The sequence below is a fragment of the Hyperolius riggenbachi genome, chromosome 7, assembly GCF_040937935.1.
Source record: "Hyperolius riggenbachi isolate aHypRig1 chromosome 7, aHypRig1.pri, whole genome shotgun sequence".
NCBI lineage: Eukaryota > Metazoa > Chordata > Amphibia > Anura > Hyperoliidae > Hyperolius > Hyperolius riggenbachi.
In genome coordinates, this window is record NC_090652.1 from 40,560,099 (window position 1) to 40,579,548 (window position 19,450).

At 48.5% G+C, this 19,450-nt stretch overlaps 1 protein-coding gene across 1 annotated transcript in view; it reads right to left on the minus strand.

Annotated features, from left to right (window-relative positions):
• LOC137524273 (prostasin-like) overlaps positions 1-19,450 on the minus strand; it is a 55,421-nt gene that overhangs the window by 11,789 nt on the left and 24,182 nt on the right. Inside the window, exons 3-5 of the mRNA XM_068243949.1 lie at positions 19,258-19,402; positions 11,343-11,614; positions 7,735-7,901 (exon numbers count right to left, since the gene is read on the minus strand). Coding sequence (XP_068100050.1) covers positions 7,735-7,901; positions 11,343-11,614; positions 19,258-19,402 — 584 coding nt within the window. The remainder of the gene's footprint in view (positions 1-7,734; positions 7,902-11,342; positions 11,615-19,257; positions 19,403-19,450) is intronic.

Here is a 19,450-nt window from a genome sequence, read left to right on the forward strand (position 1 = left end):
AAAATCAGGTTTCGCTCAGGGCGCTGTGAAACCTAAGACCGGCCCTGGATAAGAGTATACAAGGGAGGGAAGAGGTGCCCAGAATATAATAAACAAAAAAACAACTGTTCAACAACAACAAGTTGAAGTAACTTACCTCAGATGAGTGTCTTCATTTGAGGTAAGCCACCTCAACTTTTTCTCATTTTATTTTTTTAATGAAGATTTTTTTTTTAATTACATTCTGAGCACCTCTTCCCTCCCTTTTGCGTTTAAATCAATATATTTCCTATTTGTAAGTGTTAATATAAAGGAAAATGAACCAAGATAGAAAAGGACCAGTGTGGGTTGAATTATATAAAAAAAAAAAATTCCTTATTAAAATCTTTTTCATAAGCAGTAGATGCGCTCCCCCCCAAGTATAGGGAGCCAGATGTGCTCCCAACTCAGTATTAAAGAGAATCTGTACTCTAATATTCTTACACTAAAAAGCATACCATTCTATTCCTTATTTTCTCCTGTGCCCCTCTGTGCTGTTTCTGCCACTCTCTGCTGCAATCCTGGCTTGTAATTAACAGTTTTAGGCAATGTTTACAAACAAACTAACCAGCTTCTAATAGGCTCAGCTAAGCATAGTGTGTGAGTATGCAGGGGGCCTGCAGAGGGTGTGTATCGCTTCTACCAATCACAAGCAGCCCTGCACATTCCACACAACCAAAGCCTTAGCCCGACAAACAGGACAGAGGAAAGATACATTGATTTATTACAGAGACAGTGTAATTAGGAAGAGCTGCAGTAAGCCCCAGCACATTAGAACAGGCATATGAACTCATAGGATAGAAGAACTAAGGCTGAAAAAATTGTTACAGAGTCTCTTTAAGTAGCGCCCCCCCCTTCCCCTCCTCCCCCAATAGGTAAGGCCCCGTTCACACTTGCGTTTTGGCAAATAAACGGACCGGATCCTGATCTGTTCCTGATCAGAACCGTACGGTTCCGATCCGGATCCGGTCCGTTTGTATCAGGCATGCATCAGGTAGTGTTGGGCGAACAGTGTTCGCCACTGTTCGGGTTCTGCAGAACATCACCCTGTTCGGGTGATGTTCGAGTTCGGCCGAACACCTGATGGTGTTCGGCCAAACTGTTCGGCCATATGGCCGAACTAAGAGCGCATGGCCGAACGTTCCCCGAACGTTCGGCTAGCGCTGTGATTGGCCGAACGGGTCACGTGGTTTGAACCCGAACGCGCTCTGATTGGCCGAACGGGTCACGTGGTTCGGGTAAATAAATACCCAATCCACGTCATTTCTCCGCCATTTGTCTGTGGGTTTAGCTTTGGGTAGGCAGGCAGGGTAGTTCTCTCTCCAGCCAGGCTAGCCAGGGTCCCCCCAGTCGTGTCGCTGCTGGGAACAGTAGTACACCGCTCACCCACCACTGTATAGCATTGTGCTCTGTGTCGCTGCTGGGAACAGTAGTACACCGCTCACCCACCACTGTATACCATTGTGCTCTGTGTCGCTGCTGGGAACAGTAGTACACCGCTCACCCACCACTGTATAGCATTGTGCTCTGTGTCGCTGCTGGGAACAGTAGTACACCGCTCACCCACCCACCACTGTATAGCATTGTGCTCTGTGTCGCTGCTGGGAACAGTAGTACACCGCTCACCCACCACTGTATAGCATTGTGCTCTGTATCGCTGCTGGGAACAGTAGTACACCACTCACCCACCACTGTATACCATTGTGCTCTGTGTCGCTGCTGGGAACAGTAGTACACCGCTCACCCACCCACCACTGTATAGCATTGTGCTCTGTGTCTCTGCTGGGAACAGTAGTACACCGCTCACCCACCACTGTATAGCATTGTGCTCTGTGTCGCTGCTGGGAACAGTAGTACACCGCTCAGCCACCACTGTATAGCATTGTGCTCTGTGTCGCTGCTGGGAACAGTAGTACACCGCTCACCCACCACTGTATAGCATTGTGCTCTGTGTTGCTGGGAACAGTAGTACACCGCTCACCCACCCACCACTGTATAGCATTGTGCTCTGTGTCGCTGCTGGGAACAGTAGTACACCGCTCAGCCACCACTGTATAGCATTGTGCTCTGTGTCGCTGCTGGGAACAGTAGTACACCGCTCACCCACCACTGTATAGCATTGTGCTCTGTGTTGCTGGGAACAGTAGTACACCGCTCACCCACCACTGTATACCATTGTGCTCTGTGTCGCTGCTGGGAACAGTAGTACACCGCTCACCCACCACTGTATAGCATTGTGCTCTGTGTCGCTGCTGGGAACAGTAGTACACCACTCACCCACCACTGTATACCATTGTGCTCTGTGTCGCTGCTGGGAACAGTAGTACACCGCTCACCCACCACTGTATAGCATTGTGCTCTGTGTCGCTGCTGGGAACAGTAGTACACCGCTCACCCACCCACCACTGTATAGCATTGTGCTCTGTGTCGCTGCTGGGAACAGTAGTACACCGCTCACCCACCACTGTATAGCATTGTGCTCTGTGTCGCTGCTGGGAACAGTAGTACACCACTCACCCACCACTGTATAGCATTGTGCTCTGTGTCGCTGCTGGGAACAGTAGTACACCGCTCACCCACCACTGTATAGCATTGTGCTCTGTGTCGCTGCTGGGAATAGTAGTACACCGCTCACCCGCCACTGTATAGCATTTCTGTACTGCCACTGTACTGCTGCCAGTCAGCGTGTACTTTAAGGATAAGTGAAATGAAGAAGAAATCCTGTGAAAGAGGGAGGGGCAAGGGAAGAGGTGTTTCCCCTGACGGTTCACGTACAGGCCACAGTGGAGCACCGAAGAAAACCCACTCAATACCGCCCATGTTGTCCAGGAAATCAACCCTCACAAATCCAAAAGAACAGGACCAGATAATTAATTGGATAACCTCTCAAGCGTCCAGCAGTGGGTTAAGCAGCACCAGCACATCACGCACGAGGTCCAAGTCCTCAGCCAGTTACAAGGAGCCAGTGGGCACAAAGCTGACACAACCGGCGACACCACGCACACAACTGCCAAATAACCAGTCCGAAGAATTTCCTCAGGACACAATGGGGTATTCGCAGGAGCTATTCCCAGCCCAACAAACTTCCACCTTTCAAAGGTCAATGGAACAGCCAGAAATGTTGTGCCCGGATTCACAACCATTTAGTGTGGGAAATGCACCGCGCACTGAAATGCAAGGCGAGTCCGAGGACTTTGAAACCCAAATCCCAGAGCAAGTTGGGCAGGAGGGGTTTCAATTGCAGGTCGTCGGCCGAGAAGATCTGGAAGACGACGTTGGAGTGAGCTGCGCAGAGGTTGTTCTGGGGAGCTCTACTCCACGGCGGCGGCCCACAATCACATATGACGAGTTTGAGGAGATGGAAGAGGAGGAGGGTATGGACAATGTTGACAGAGACCCAGATTTTGTATGTGAAGGAGAACATCGCCGTCGTAGCAGCATCACAGATGAGTCATTAGAAGAACCCACTGCTGCACGAGTTCGCCTTGTGCCACAAGGTAGGCGGCGCGAAATTTCAGGCACCACAAGCGTGGAAGTTCAAGTGAGACGCAAAAGAGGCACAAACAGAAATCGCCAGCAAGGCAGGTGCTCCAAAGTCTGGCCTTTCTTTGAAGACTGCAGTGAGGATGGTACCATGGTGATTTGCAAGGTGTGCAAGACCCGCCTGAGCAGGGGGAAAAATATTAACAACCTCTCCACCACCAGCATGACCCGCCACATGGTATCCAAACATCCCACTCTGTGGGCGCCAGGACAGGGTACCAGCAACACTGCCTCCCTTGGGGTCACCAGACTCACCACCAGACCCTCCTCAGCAGCAGCAGTAGCCCAGCCATTGCGTGGTTCACAACAACATTCACAAACATCAGACGACGCTGACACTGTCACTTTCCGGAATAGTGCTCTTGAGGTCTCCCAGTCTTTATCAAACACAACAACCAACAGCCGTTCAGTGTGCAGCCCTACGGTTCAGTTGTCTGTGTCGGAGATGTTTGAGCGCAAGAGGAAATTGCCAGCAAATGACCCCCGGGCCGTGGCACTAACAGCCAGCATAGCCAAGCTTCTGGCCTGCGAAATGCTGCCATATCGAGTGGTGGAGACAAACAGCTTCAAGGGCATGATGTCAGTGGCCATCCCACGTTACGTGGTTCCCAGCCGCTACCACTTTGCGCGCTCTGCAGTGCCTGAGTTGCATGAGCACGTGGTCAGCAAAATAACCCGAAGCTTGAAGAATGCCGTTGCCTGCAAGGTTCACCTCACCACCGACACCTGGACGAGTGCGTTCGGCCAGGGTCGATACATCTCCCTTACCGCGCACTGGGTGAACCTTGTGGAGCCTGGCAGCGATTCCTCACCTGCTACGGCGCGGGTGTTGCCCACGCTGCAAACAGCTGCACCGCCGTCCCTCCCACTGGATAACAGCAGCAGCACCTACCTCTCTGACTCCTTCTCCTCCAACGCATCTCAAAGCTGTACCTCATCCGGAAACGCTAACCCAGCAGCAGTAGGATCATGGAAGCAGTGCAGCACAGCTGTTGGCATGCGTCAGCAAGCATTGCTGAAGCTGATCTGCCTTGGGGATAAGCAGCACACAGGGGAGGAAATTTGGAGGGGAATAAAGGAACAGACAGATTTGTGGCTGGCACCGCTGGAGCTGAAACCGGGCATGGTTTTGTGTGATAATGGGAGTAATCTCATTCGCGCTTTAAGGTTGGCTAAGCTGACACACATCCCTTGCCTGGCGCACGTGATGAACCTAGTAGTTCAGCGGTTCCTGAGGACATACCCAGGCGTGGCCGATCTTCTGTTGGAAGGTGCGACGAGTGGCCAAACATTGTAGGAATTCCAGTACTGCTTCGGGGGCACTAGCCAAGATGCAGGAGCGCTTCAATCTCCCCCACCATCGCTTGCTGTGTGATGTCCCTACGCGCTGGAATTCTACGCTGCACATGCTAGCCCGCTTTTGCGAGCAGAAGAGTGCAGTGGTCCAGTACATGACGGTGCAGTACCGAGGCGCATCCGGACAGCTGCCAAGCTTCTATGGATCCGATTGGGCCAACATGTTGGACCTCTGCCAAGTCCTCCAAAATTTTGAGAAATCCACGTTGCTTGTGAGAAGTGACAACTCTTCAGTCAGCATTACCATACTACTGCTGTCTTTACTGAAGAAGTCAATGTTGAAAATCAAGGAAACAGCTGTCATAATGCAACTGGGGGAATCTGAAGGAGAAAACGATCAGCGTGATGATACCAACATCAGGCCATCTGCCTCAGGAAACGCTGGCCCCAGCAGCTATGACGAAGAAGAGGAGGAGGAACAGCTGGAGTTGGAGCAGGAATTTCATGCCACCACTGACGAGGGCCAGAGCGGTGCACGTTGGACTTCCACAATTCAGCGCGAATGCAGAAGCAGACCAGGAAGAAGGTGACGACTATGATGCATCACAACAACTATCACAACGCTCACAAGAGGATGATGAGGATTCTGTCAGGACTCTGGCACACATGGCTCAATTCATGCTAGACTGCATTGAACGCGACCCACGCATTGTGCGCATTCTGGACAACACCAATTACTGGGTTTATACCCTTCTGGATCCACAGTACAAACACAATGTTCCAAAACTGCTTGAAGAAAGAGTCAGACAGGTCAAAATGGAAGAATACCAGCAGGCCCTTGTGGAGACTTTAGAGAGGAGATTGACATCCTCCCCCTCCTCTAGCCAGTTGTACGCCGACAGACTGACTTCCGCAAACCCAGGACGACCAGGAGGGCAGCAAACAACACAAGCCGCAGCTAGTGCCCAAAAGGGAATGGTATCGGCAGTGTCCTTGGAGTGGGAAAATTTTCTGACACCCATGCAGCAGCCCACAGAACAGCAAGCGTGCAGATCCACCTCCAACACCGATCGCCTGGAGAAGATGGTCAAGGACTACATGTCAGATGGCGTAGCTGTGTTGAACAATCCATCTGCACCCTTCAACTATTGGGTATCGAAGCTAGACACCTGGCACGAACTGGCAATGTACGCAATAGAGGTGCTGGCTTGCCCGGCAGCCAGCGTTATGTCGGAACGCTGTTTCAGTGCTGCCGGAGGCATCGTCACAGATCGGCGTATCCGCCTCTCCACAGAAAATGCAGACCGTCTGACTCAAATTAAAATGAATCAATCCTGGATTGGAAACGACTACGCAACACTCCCGGACCCCAACCAAGTAACATGAACAATGAACATCTGTGATGGGTTAGCATTACCGGTCCCTGTTTATTGAACCTCTCATCTGTATTACATTTATGACTGCATGCCGACAAAAAGCCAATTGCTATCTGCACGCTTCTTGTCCGTATGCAAGGCCTGGGTTGTTGTGTCTCAAAGCGTGGCCTTCTCCTCCTGCGCCGCCCTCCTCCTGTTCCATCACGTGTGCTGCTGCTGGGTTAGCATTACCGGTCCCTTTTCCTGGAACCTCTCATCTGTATTACATTTATGACTGCATGCCGACAAAAAGCAAATTGCTATCCGCACGCTTCTTGTCCTCATGCAAGGCCTGGGTTGTTGTGTCTCAAAGCATGGCCTTCTCCTCCTGCGCCGCCCTCCTCCTGTTCCATCACATGTGCTGCTGCTGGGTTAGCATTACTGGTCCCTTTTCCTGGAACCTCTCATCTGTATTACATTTATGACTGCATGCCGACAAAAAGCATGTTACCTGTGCAAAGAAAACAGACATTTCTCGCATTTAAAAGACAGTTTTCCCTTTGAAACTTTAAAATCGATTTTCTCAAAAACTATAAGCTCTTTTTGCTAAAAAAATTTTTCCTCTTGTACCCACTCCCAAGGTGCACATACCCTGTAAATTTGGGGTATGTAGCATGTAAGGAGGCTTTAAAAAACACGAAATTTCGGGTCCCCATTGACTTCCATTATGTTCGGAGTTCGGCACGAACACCCGAACATCGCGGCCATGTTCGGCGAACGTTAGCGAACCCGAACATCCAGGTGTTCGCCCAACACTAGCATCAGGCTGCCATCCGGATCCGTGGGCAAAAAATAGCGAAATTTAAAAAAAAAAAAATGTTGGGGTCAGCAGAAGGTGCACCTGTAGAATCAGGTTCCTCCGCTGCAGGCCTCACCTCCACCTCCGACATTCTGCCAAACAGCTCCAGCACGTCTGTCACTGCTGCTCCACTCCAGACATGCTTGGCCCAAGTGTCCCCATCCGAAATAGCCGCTTGCATACGCATAGGAAGTGGGGTAGAACGTCAGGTGTTTGTAGGCAGTGTGTTCTGTGCCTTCCGTTCCCCATTGGTTTCTGTGTTCCTGATGGTGCTGTCAGGCTCAGGTCCGGCTCCGGTCCAGGTGCGTGGGCCGGAGATCCGGACCCAAAAAATAGTGCATGTTGGAAAAGAGTCCGGAGTCCGGATCCGATCCGGCTCCGTACTGTACGGAACGGACACGTGTGAACGTCCGCATAGACTTTACATTGCTATGCGGAACGTACGTTCCGTTTGTACAGTATGCGGTCCGGATCAGATCCGGAAAATCCGGATAGCGAACGCTAATGTGAACCGGGCCTTAGGGGACATTTGGGGAGGGGAGCCTCCTGTCCTATATTAGGCGCTTGTAGGCACGAGTCTACAGTGCCTTATGGCAAATCCGGACATGGTTTGTGATCAGTATAAAACCTGCTACATTTTCCAATCCAGCTGGTTGCACCTACCTGGCAGGCATCTACAGTGCCCTGTGCGGACCCTGCACAGATCATGTCCTGTGTGATGGAGGTTATGGAGCCCCCGCTGTTATTAATGTGATATAGGCAGTTGCAGGTCCTGTCGCTGATTACAGTCACTGGTCCAACCTGCAAGGTCATGGGATTGGGCAAAGACTCTGCAAAACAACAAATGGAAGTTTAAAAATACGTTTTTACCACCACATAAAGATTGTTATGTTGGGCAACAAGCCTTAAAGAACAACATTTGGGAAAAAAAATAAATACATACATTTAAAATGTAGACTTCTCCCAGAATAAAATGCACTATAAATTTCCTATGTTGCTGTCACTCACAGTAGGTAGTGAAAATCTGACAGGTTTTGGACTAGTCCATTGCCTAATAGGCGAGTCTTTGGTATTTATTTACAAAATAACTTATTTAACAGCAGTCCAACTTCCTAACTTCCTAACTTCCTAAGTAGTGTGGAGTTGAGTAGCGATGCTGGTTGGCATCTTCGTATTGATTCTTTGCAACCAGTTTGTAAGGACATCGGCAAAATAATGGGTGGGGGGGGGGGGGGGGGGGGGTGTAGAAATTTTGCAGAAAACTTTGTATGCTTTGTATGTATCTGATTTTGCCTGATCACAAACATACTGCATGCTCCATTTTTCCTTGTGCTCCCAGAATCCAGAGTGAAAAAAACACAAAAATTATAAAATAAAAATAAAAATAAAAAAAAAAATTGCATTTGCGTCTGGCCCAGAATGAACATGCACATGAGATGCTCTGACTCTGGTCTGAATCCACTGGTTGCAGGGCCGGTGCTGCCATTGAGGCAAAGGAGGCAATTGCCTCAGGGTCCCCTGCACCACTGGACCCCCCCCCTGGGAGGCCTCCCCGTGCATTGTATGCAGAGCGATCCGAGAATCTGCAGCATGCTGCAGAGTCTCGCACAGCCGCATCCGCCCGCCGTCCCCTCCATACACTTCCGCATCAGGAGATGCAGAAGTGACGCGGATGCCAGCGGAAGTGATGCGATGAGGCTAGATAGCCGCACTCGCATCACTATACAAGTGAAAAAGGGCCCTTAAACCCAGGAGCTCAGCATGACAGCCAGGCAACTGGTTTTCTCAACAGCATTTCCTGAACAGTCAGGGCAGGCCCTAGACTTTTTGCCGCCTGAGGCAAACTTATAAAAAAATTGCCGCCCCCCTCAAGCAGTGGGTGTGGGGGGGGGGGGCTGCAGAGCTGGAGGGGGTAGCGGGCAGGAAGGAGGCATCGGGCAAAGCGGCGGAGCCCGCCTCCCTCGCCTGGGTCCCCCGATCTGTGCTCCCCCTCCAGCTTTAAAAAGCAGCAGCCACTAGTAAGAGGCAACGGGCGGGGATCACTCCTCTTCCGCGTTCCAGCGTGCGATCCACTGTCACTTCCTGCAACGCTGCCCACTGTATTGTAAGTGGACGGCATTGCAGGAAGTGATGACAGTGGAGCGCACGCTGGAACGCGGAAGAGGCGAGTCATCCCCGCCCGCTGCCTCTTACTAATAGCGGCTGCTACTTAACTTTTTACAGCTGGAGGGGGAGCGCAAATCGGGGCACCCAGGTGAGGGAGGGGGTCAGACCGCTAGGCCCAATACCCCCTTCCTGCCCCCAGCTCGGCGGCCCCCCCACACCCACAGACAGGCGGATGCCGCCCCCCCCAGAAGTGCCACCTGAGGCAAATGTTTCAGTTCGCCTTATGGGCGGACCGGCCCTGACAGCAGTTGCAAAATCTAATTGACAAAATAGCGTGCAAGGGAGTAGGGAGGCTGGCATCTAACTATTTTGGCAGTTAAAGTGCTGTTTAGGGGCATACTGTTTAAAGGTAACCTTAACCCTCCTGGCGGTTGATCAAAATCCTCCAGGGAGCAGCAAAGCCATTCTCCCCCCCCCCCCCCCGCCCCCCCCATGTAGCGAGACAAGGTCAGCGGCATCCCCCCAGCCCCTCCAATCGCCTCCGGGATCTCCTGGAGGGCTCTCCTGGAGGGCTCCCCCCGTTGCCATGGCGACGGGCGGGATGACGTCACCGACGTCGTGACGTCAAAGGGGACTCCGATCCACCCCACAGCGCTGCCTGGCACTGATTGGCCAGGCAGCGCACAGGGTCTGGGGGTGCGGCTGCGGCGCGACGGATAGCGGCGGATCGGCGGGTAGCGGCGCCGATCGCATTGCACACGCAGCTAGCAAAGTGCTAGCTGCGTGTAGCAAAAAAAAAAAAAAAAAAGCAAATCGGCCCAGCGGGGCCTGAGCAGTGCCTTCCGGCGGCATAGCCCGAGCTCAGCTCGGGCTTACCGCCAGGAAGGTCAAGTCAGGGGGAAAAAAAAAAAATGAGTTTAACTCACCTGCGCCTTCCCTCAGCCCCCTGCAGCTGATCGGTGCCCTCGTAGCCCCACTCCGATGCTCCTGGACCCGCCGGCGGCTACTTCCAGTTTCGCCCACACCGGCCGACAGGCTGGGAACGTGAAGAATCACTCGCGTTCTCAGCCTGTCGGCACAATAGCACCCCCTATACTGCTATTGCGGCAAGGAAGGCCACTGATGAGGCCTCTTAAGTCAGGAGCACTTCTAGTTACTTAATACTGAGGTTCCTCTAGTTACCTAATACTTGGGAACACCTCTGGCTACTTTATACTGAGGGTACTTCTGGCCAGGGGCATAGGGGCCACGGTCGCAGCAATCGACTGTGACCAGGCCCGTTGTGTGGGGGGCACATATTGCATGGGGGGGGCGCAGCGGCACGACCAGTAGTGGCTCGAGGAGTCATCAGATACTCACTCTGCCTCGACCCACGCTCTGCATCTATCTACTTCTTCCTGTTCTTGCGCTCTATCTCACAGCAATAGTGCCCTCTAGGGACAGGAAGAAGTAGATGCAGCACAGGGATTGAGGCGGAGTATCTGACGACTCCTCAAGCCGCCGCTGCTGCACCAGCCCCCCCCCCCCCCCCAGTCTCTGCCTGGCTACCTCTACTAAGGCATCTAATCCTGGCCATTTATACTGAGGCACCTATTCCTGGCTACCTATACTGGGGCACCTATTCCTGGCTCTCTATACTGGAGGTGCCTATAACCTGGCTATTTAATGTATTGAGGGGTGGGTCCAAATTTCGCATTGGGGCCCCGAGGTCTGTAGCTACGGCACTGCTTCTGGCTACCTAATACTAAGGGACACCTGTAGCTACCTATGACGGGTAAGGGAAGTAAGGGAGAAGTGACAGGTGGGACAGCCAGCACACTTACGATGCTTTTTGGTGGAGTTTGTAGATTGAACGGCAAAGTCTAAGGTGGCAGGACATCTGTACCTATAGGCTCCTGTGCCGGAATAGAGCCCATTGTGTAACAAATCCCTGAAGTCTTATTTGGGATAAGTCCCACCTCTACGGTGGTCTCACATTTGGTGATTAAACTACCACTATATATATTTGTATGCTCTGTGTTACAGTCTAGGCCTGATTACGATGATCTCACCAAGGGAAGGACTCCCAAAAGCCAATTCTGTAACAATATTTGTTAGTGAAAATAAAGTACCGCATTCAGTACAATAAATACATACAGTCATCTATGCAAATCTCTATCTCGCACCTGATTTTCTGATGTGGCCCCATCCGGTGATGGTACAAGGCGTCCCCGCCGGTACGGAGACACTGGCACTTGGCAATTTGATAGTGTCCACGTATTGGGTTCTGGTAAAAGCTTGTTTAAGCTTGATCACGACGATGTCGCCAGAATAGGCATCTGGGTTGTAGCTGGGGTTCAGCGTTATTGTGTCAATTTGCAATGACTGAGTGTGGCCGTCTGTTACGGCCAGGTTTGTCGTTCCAGCAGTGACAGTATAAAGAGCCACATCGTGTTCCCTGCAGAAGAGCTTACAATTACTATTTCAGGTCAAATCCATCCTAATAAAGTAAATAAAATGTAGAGTGGTGAAAAGCTTGTGATTTAAACAGTACATGTCAATGGTGGTTGGATTAACAACCGGATTCCTGGGAACGGCTTGAGGTTGCGGTCACTAAGGCTATCATTAACAAAAGCAGTGCGGTTAAAAAACAAAAAAAAAAACAAAAAAACAAAAAAAACTGTGCGTGAAAATACCACATTCAGTATTTTAGACTTCTGTGTGCTCATTCATAAAAATGTTTACAGTTGCGATAGCACTGCGGTATTTTCCCAAACTAGGCAGGTGGTAGGCTTGCGGAAACACGAGAAGCTGCCGAGTTGATACATTTTCTCCTCCAGTCCAGAGACAGCGTTACTATAGAAGAGGCAGCCCCAGCATCCCTTTACATGTGCATTTTTTTTTTTAAATTGCTTCTCATTGCCCTGAATCTACGCTGAATCTATTAATCTTTCTAAACAAAATCTATTTAATTGCCACAACTTAGAGGAACTTCAAAAAAAATGTTACACATGCAGGCTTTCTGATGTGAAATATATCTGAAAACAGGTACCCAAGGGGTTAAAAAAAAACCACAACCTTGGTATTCCGGAATGCCTTTTTTTGCTCTGCTCTCACTGCAGCTGCTGCCTGGGAGGTCAGAATCCCCAAGACGATCCAGCACCGCTCTTTTATCAGAAAATTGCTTCATTGGATCTTACAAAACATACATAAAAAGCTCTATGGCTATGGTCCACCGTTTCAGACCTCCATAGTCCTAGTTCATGCAACTGTGCAAACAAGGCCGGGCCGAGGCATAGGCTGGAGAGGCTCCAGCCTCAGGGCGCAGTGTAGGAGGGGGCGCACAATTCATTCAGCTGTCATTCCTAATTGTGTTTGAAGCAGAAAGAAATAAGAAAAGGAGATACATGACAGTGACTACAAGCCCGATAACTAGAGATTAAGGTGTTGGTGGCCCTGGGGTGCCTCTTAGTCTAATAGCAATCAGTGTGTGACGGCTGGGGTGGAGGGATGGAGGGGCGCATTTTGGTGTCTCAGCCTTGGGTGCTGGAGGACCTTGTCCCAGCTCTGTGTGCAAATGAAAGTTGACAGCTTATATAGTCTCACACTAAAACATAGTAACCAATCACAATCAACATGCAAATGACTGAACCTGATGGGGAACTGCAGGGACTGACCTCACAGGGTCACACCCCCCCACTCCATTGGTCAAACAGAAATGATGTCACATTGTCAAAGTAAACATACATAAACATTGTCATATACCTGATCAGAGATGGTAACTCAACATCTAAAAGATCCCAAAGAGGCGACAGGAGGCCCCAGAGTCCAAGGGTATATATAAAATAATCCCCATCTATAATATGATGGGCAAAAAACAAAGTTATATGTATTACGAGTGCTGCCCGCCGTCGCTATGGCAACAAAAAGTCAAATGACCACTAAACTAACGGAATGACGTATACAGCGCCGTTCTGACGCTCTGTCGCCAATGCAACGTATAAAAACAGCCGCAATGTACACGGAAAAACACGCGGAAATGACGCAAACAAAAATTTGCAATCCCATAGGACTCACAGGGTATCCACATCCCTCCTTAATAAAACACCCCTCTACCCTCAAAAACGCCTAAAAGGCAAGGGATTAATCAAACAGGCTGAAGAAGAAGACCCTTAAGGAACAGTATCCCACCCCAAGGCGCAAGGCACAGGGCATCATGTCAAATATCACCAAATAAAATTAAGGTCGTATTCTTTGTTCAATTCCACTGTCCAGTAGTCCCAAGTTCCCTTATCCAACGAGCCTCCCTTTTTAACAATTCTCTACCCCCATCTCCCCTAAACTCCCGAGGTACCCAATCTAAAACTTGAACCCGAAGTTAACTCACATGTCGGAATAGAGTAAAATGCTCAGAAACCGCATGATCCATACTCTTACCCCTAATGGTGGTCTTGTGAGCAGATATACGTTCGTTAAGTTCTTGAGTGGTTTTCCCCACGTAGCAGCTGCCACAGGATCATTTTAGCATATAGACTACATAACGTGAACAACAAGAGAAACGTCCTTTAATAGTATATCGTTTTCCTGAAGTTGGATCGGCGAAAGAATCGCCCTTTATAATGCTATGACACATGTGGCAGCTGAGACACGGGAAAGTACCACACAATCGTGGCAACTTGATATTAGATTTAGGGCCAAGATCAGAATGTACTAATTTAGTTTTCAACGATGGGGCGCTCTTAAAGGAAAACAGTGGGGGCCGCTGGAATTCAGGAACATGCGGGAGAGAATCCTTAAGCGTGCGACAAGGTTTAGCAACAATACGTTGTACATCTTGACTAATGGTATTATATGTGGAGACGCATGCAATCCGTCCCGCATTTCTCTTTTCCCCACCGGCCACCACTCTCCTCCTACGATATCCAGAAAAACAAAAGTTTGCTTTCTTAAAACAGAAAGAATTTGCGATAATTCAGGTTGGAGTGAGCTTGAGATGTCTCCCAGTGCATCACTGCTGAATATATGCAATTTAACCATTATTACCCTTAGAAGCTAAACACACCTCCAGAACCGCTGGAATGCAATGATGTCATCTTGTAAATTTGTACAGAGCCATAATAAGATCCTCATCAGTGCATGGCCTGGATTAATTTGGCTCTATGCAGTAGGGCTTGTAACACCGAGAGGTACAGACTAACCAGCAAGCTCATGGTGACCCAGAACTCATTGGAGTGTGTAAGGGACTACAATGGTCCTAAAAGCGCCCTTACTACGAAATCCAGTAAGGGTATTTGGAGGATATCCCCTAGCAGGGAAAAATATAAAAAAAAAAAAAAAAAAAAAAAAAAAAAAAAAAGAGTCCAGTTGCATAACAAAAAGGTTGTAGCCCCTTATCCAAAAATTGTGCTGCTGGTGTAAAGACCAGGGCCGGATTTGTACTTTTTACCGCCCAAGGCCAACTATACCGTCTGTATGGTTGTTATCTCTGTGTGCCCCAATGAGAATTCTACTTACTTTCCATCATTGGATGTCACAGACAATAACTATTTTAGTAATTTGTGTCTAGATTATTAGTTATGTTTTCCTTAAGAACTTTTATGTTATGTTTGCCATATCATTAATGATGAACCCATTGTGCCACCATGTGAGTTAGGCTGATGTGTACCTGCAGGACAGAGCTTACAGGTCTTGCAGGGACGACACAAGTACAGGACAGATAGTTCAAAGGATAAAGCTGTCTTTGTAGATAGGGATGGCTGCATAAAACAGCTTTACTGCCCCTCACTGAGCCGCCCCTAAATTTCTGGTGCCCTAGGCCATGGCCTATGTGGCCTTGCCAGAAATCCGGCCCTGGTAAAGACAGAGTTCACTGCAGCAACTATTGGTCTTCCAGGGGGGCGGTGGAGGTCCTTATGTATCTTAGGTAGCGTATTAAAAAAAAAAAAAAGCAGGGGAGTCCCAGGATGTTCATTGATCAAAAATTGTTTCAAGTCCTCCTCGATGATACCTTCATTGAACGCACCCTCAAATTGGAAGGAGGCCTGAAAGAGCTTCTGTTCCTCAGGCCTGTGTGTCTTTTAAAGTTAAGCCAGTAACCTCCACCTCCTGTAGTACTGTCTTAACTGGAGATGTGCTAAAACATTTTTTTAAGGTTTAATAGATCGAAAAAAAAAAGGTGTAGCTCGGTGTCCAAAAGAAAAAAAAATTAGGATTGTTCGTAGGACAAAAAGAAAGGCCAAAGTTAAGTACATGTTCCTCCACTGGACTAAGGGGGATATCAGAAATATTAACCACCAACGAGTTGACTCTGGTTGACTCTGTGATCCCTTTCTTTGGGGGTGATGCCCCCTACCGCCCATCCGACTCCTCTTCCTATATTTGTCGCGGAGGAGTCCCCCGAAGGTGCAGAAGGTTCCGAGGTGTTACTCTCCTCAGCTGAACAACCAGACGGTTCTCCCTTCGGTCGTGGGGGATGACGTGGTCTAGGTCTACCACATCCTCGACCCCTGCCTGCTGCTGGATTCAGGACTTTTTGCCAGGTGTATACATAACCGGTAGTATAATCAGAGACATCTCTTCTAAATTTTGACCGTTTTGTCTCTTCCTGAGTAGGAAAGCCTCCATTTTAGTCTCTAGGCCATCCACAGATTGGTCATATTCATCACCCGTGAGAGCATGGCGCAACTCCAGGTCAAGGGTCCAGTCATTTGCATGTTGATTGTGATTGGTTACTATGTTTTAGTGTGAGACTATATAAGCTGTGAACTTTCATTTGCACAGTTGGCTGTGTGGCGTGAACAAGGACTTTGGAGGTCTGAAATGGTGGACCGTAGCCACTATACAGCTTTTTATGTATGTTTTGTAAGATCCAATAAAGCAATTTTCTGATAAAAGAGTGGTGCTGGACCGTCTTGGGGATTCTGGATTGTTTACCCAGATGATACACGGGTGGATCCATTGCACGCCTGAACCCTGAATCATTAGAGTGCTGTCCTACCTTCTTTCTGGGTTGCTGCCTGGGAGGTCTGCCGCATGGTTATCGCTACTTCAAAGGGAGCGGTAATCTCTGTGCTGATACCGCTTGCTCTAATCTTTATGAATTGACATATGGTGACATTTGTTAACAATCACCGCACAAGGCGGTAATTTAATCGCTCTGCTCGGGAATGTCAGCTTTTCATGTGGAAACAGCTTTTATGAATTAACACTTTGCTAAGTGCTCGGTAAATTCAGCTGTTTTCAGCATTTCCGCATGCGTAAATGCTTTACGAATGATAGCCTAAAGGCTCATACACACATCAGACTTTGGAAAATGAAAGATCACAGACCAATCTTACCACCCTTCATGTAGTATGAGAGCCATGCTCTACACTGTCTTTTCTATGGAGCTGAGCTCTACATCAGAAAAAAATCTTTGCAAGATGCTGCACACAAACATGCTGCACACACTCAAAAGATCTGTAGCTGCAAAAGATCTGTTCCTGCCAAAAATCCATTCCTGCAAATTGCAATGATAGTCTATGAGATCTGCAGATCATCATACACACATTATTTAACTGACATTCATCTGCAGATCAGATCCACCAGGATGGATTTTCAGATCTGCGGATGATTGCTTGATCTACAGATGAATGTCAGTTAAATCATGTGTGTATGATGATCTGCAGAGCTCATAGACTATCATTGCAATTTGCAGGAATGGATTTTTGTCAGGAACAGATCTTTTGCAGATACTGATCTTTTGTGTCTGTACAGCATCTGTGTGTGCAGCATCTTGCAAAGATTTTTTTCTGATGTGGAGTTCAGCTCCATAGAAAAGACTGTGTAGAGTATGGCTCTCATACTACATGAAAGGTGGTAAGATTGGTCTGTGATCTTTCATTTTCCAAAGACTATAGTCTGATGTGTGTATGTGGCCTAAGATGGGAAGAGGTGGTGATGATTGGATGACTCCAGGAGGGCATAAGGTCCAAGTATTGTGGACTGCACCACAAAGAACCATAAGCTAGCAGAAGTTAAAGTGGACCTGAACTCAGAACGTCCTCTGCTCTAAAAGATGCAACACAGCATAATAACCTTTAAAAAAAAACTTATTTGTTACAGCTCATACAATTCCTAAAATGTGCATTGTTTCTACTTCCTGATTCATGGAAGCAGCCATATTGTTTACATCCTGTGCTTTCAAAATGAAATCCATTGGCAAGGTTATCTCCTCCATGGGTTTTAACTATCATCTGTTTGCAGATGACACCCAGATCTACCTCCACACCACCGACATATCCACCGCTACCATGGACAAGGTCTCCTCCTGCCTATCGGCCATCTCCTCCTGGATGTCCGCTGGGTTCCTGAAACTAAATCTAGACAAAACGGAATTTATGATCTTCCCACCCCGGCCATCCCTGAACCTCCCAGATGTGCATGTCACTGTTAACCACACTACCATTCACCCTACCTCTCAAGCCCGCTGTCTGGGTGTCACCCTGGACTCCGCACTCTCCTTCACTCCCCACATCCAAAACAAAGTCCTGTAACTTCCACCTTCGTAACATCTGTAAGATTTGCCCTTTCCTGACCTCTGCCACCACCAAACTCCTCATCCATGCCCTCATAATTTCCCACCTGGATTACTGCAATGCCCTTCTGTCTGGTCTCCCTATGACCCGAACAGCCCCACTGCAGTCCATCATGAATGTGACAGCCAGAATTATCCACTCCTCCCATCGCTCCGCCACGGCGGCTCCCGTCTGTGAATCCCTCCACTGGCTTCCTATCCAGTCCAGATTTAGATTCAAGATGCTGTGTCTGAACTACAAATCTGTCCACGAAACCTGTCCAATCTACATTTCTGATCTTACTCAGGAGGTACACACCTAGCCGCTCACTCCATTCCTCCAATGAACTTCGCCTGACCGCCCCCCGCATCACCCAGTCCCATGCACGCCTCCAGGACTTCTCAAGAGCTGCTCCAACACTATGGAACTCCCTACCTCCACCCATTAGGGCAGCCCCCTCCAACATCTTCAAGAAGGCCATCAAAACTCATCTTTTCACTCTGGCCTACCACCCCTCAAGTGCTCCAAACCCACAGCTGAACTCTGGTCCCCTACCTCTCGTGTTCCTACCTCTCCCTCTAGACTGTAAGCCTTTGGGCAGGGTCCTCCTCCTTTTGTGTCCTACCTGATCATGCACCTCCATTACTGTGAACCCATGCTATGCATCTGAGTGAACCTGACTTGCCTAGTCTCCATGTTCCATCCAGTGACTGACTAAGCATTACCTTGTACTCATACTGACCTGGTCTTTCTTGCATTCCTGTATTGTCATATTGCTGTATGTCACCCCTAAATATTGTCTGCAACCTAAACTAATGTCCAGCGCTGCGTAATATGTTGGTGCTTTATAAATACAATAAAATAATTTATCATTGAATAACCGATTACACAACCCCCCCAGCCACCCCCCCACTAAAAACCCAACATGTTTCACTTGCAAAATGAAAGCTTTTCCAAGGGAAAAGTGCCAAGTAAAAAAGTGCTAAAGTGCAGATATATATAACTATATAGAGGTAGAAAACGATATGGTGGGTAGAAAACTAATTGTAGAGCATTGGGGTACCAAAACTAGCCCTACAGTGTCAAGTTAGCTCACCAGATTTAACGAGCTTTGTGCTCATACCCCTCAGATGCCTCAATGACTACCTCTAGCGAACAAAATAGATGGACAAGGTTGTATATTTTCTTCAGATAAACTCAAAAATTAGCCATACTATTTTAAAGAACGGTAGATCTTATCCTCCACACCTTCCCTTCTGTTCTCTTCTACATTCTTCTTAGAAGGCAACACTATCCTGCTTTTTTTTGTTCCCCCTTTCTTTCCTATATTTCTGCTATGACTTTTCTCCCTTTTCTAACTCTGTAGTATTAGAATATGTCATTATGATTAGCAACCATGAGACTCTATGCCCAAAACCAAGAGCGTGGTGATGAACCCTATGGAAATGGTAGGGCTTTCATAAGCTGTGGCTAGACTAAAAAAAAAAAAAAAAAAAAAAAAAAGAGAAGAGGTCTTGTGTGTTAAAAGGAGAGGTGAGATACTTACGATGGGAAGCAGTGGCACGCAGACAGCACATACTGCAGTGAGATGAGGGAGCCGCCACATGCCGGGGCACCGTTGTACGAAATGCTGACTTGCCAGGGGTAACTTTGGATGTTTGTACTTGATCCTCCAACAATGCGATCGTTAACTGGAGGAAGAAGAAATCCAAGAAGCATTCTGAGGGTTACATGAATGA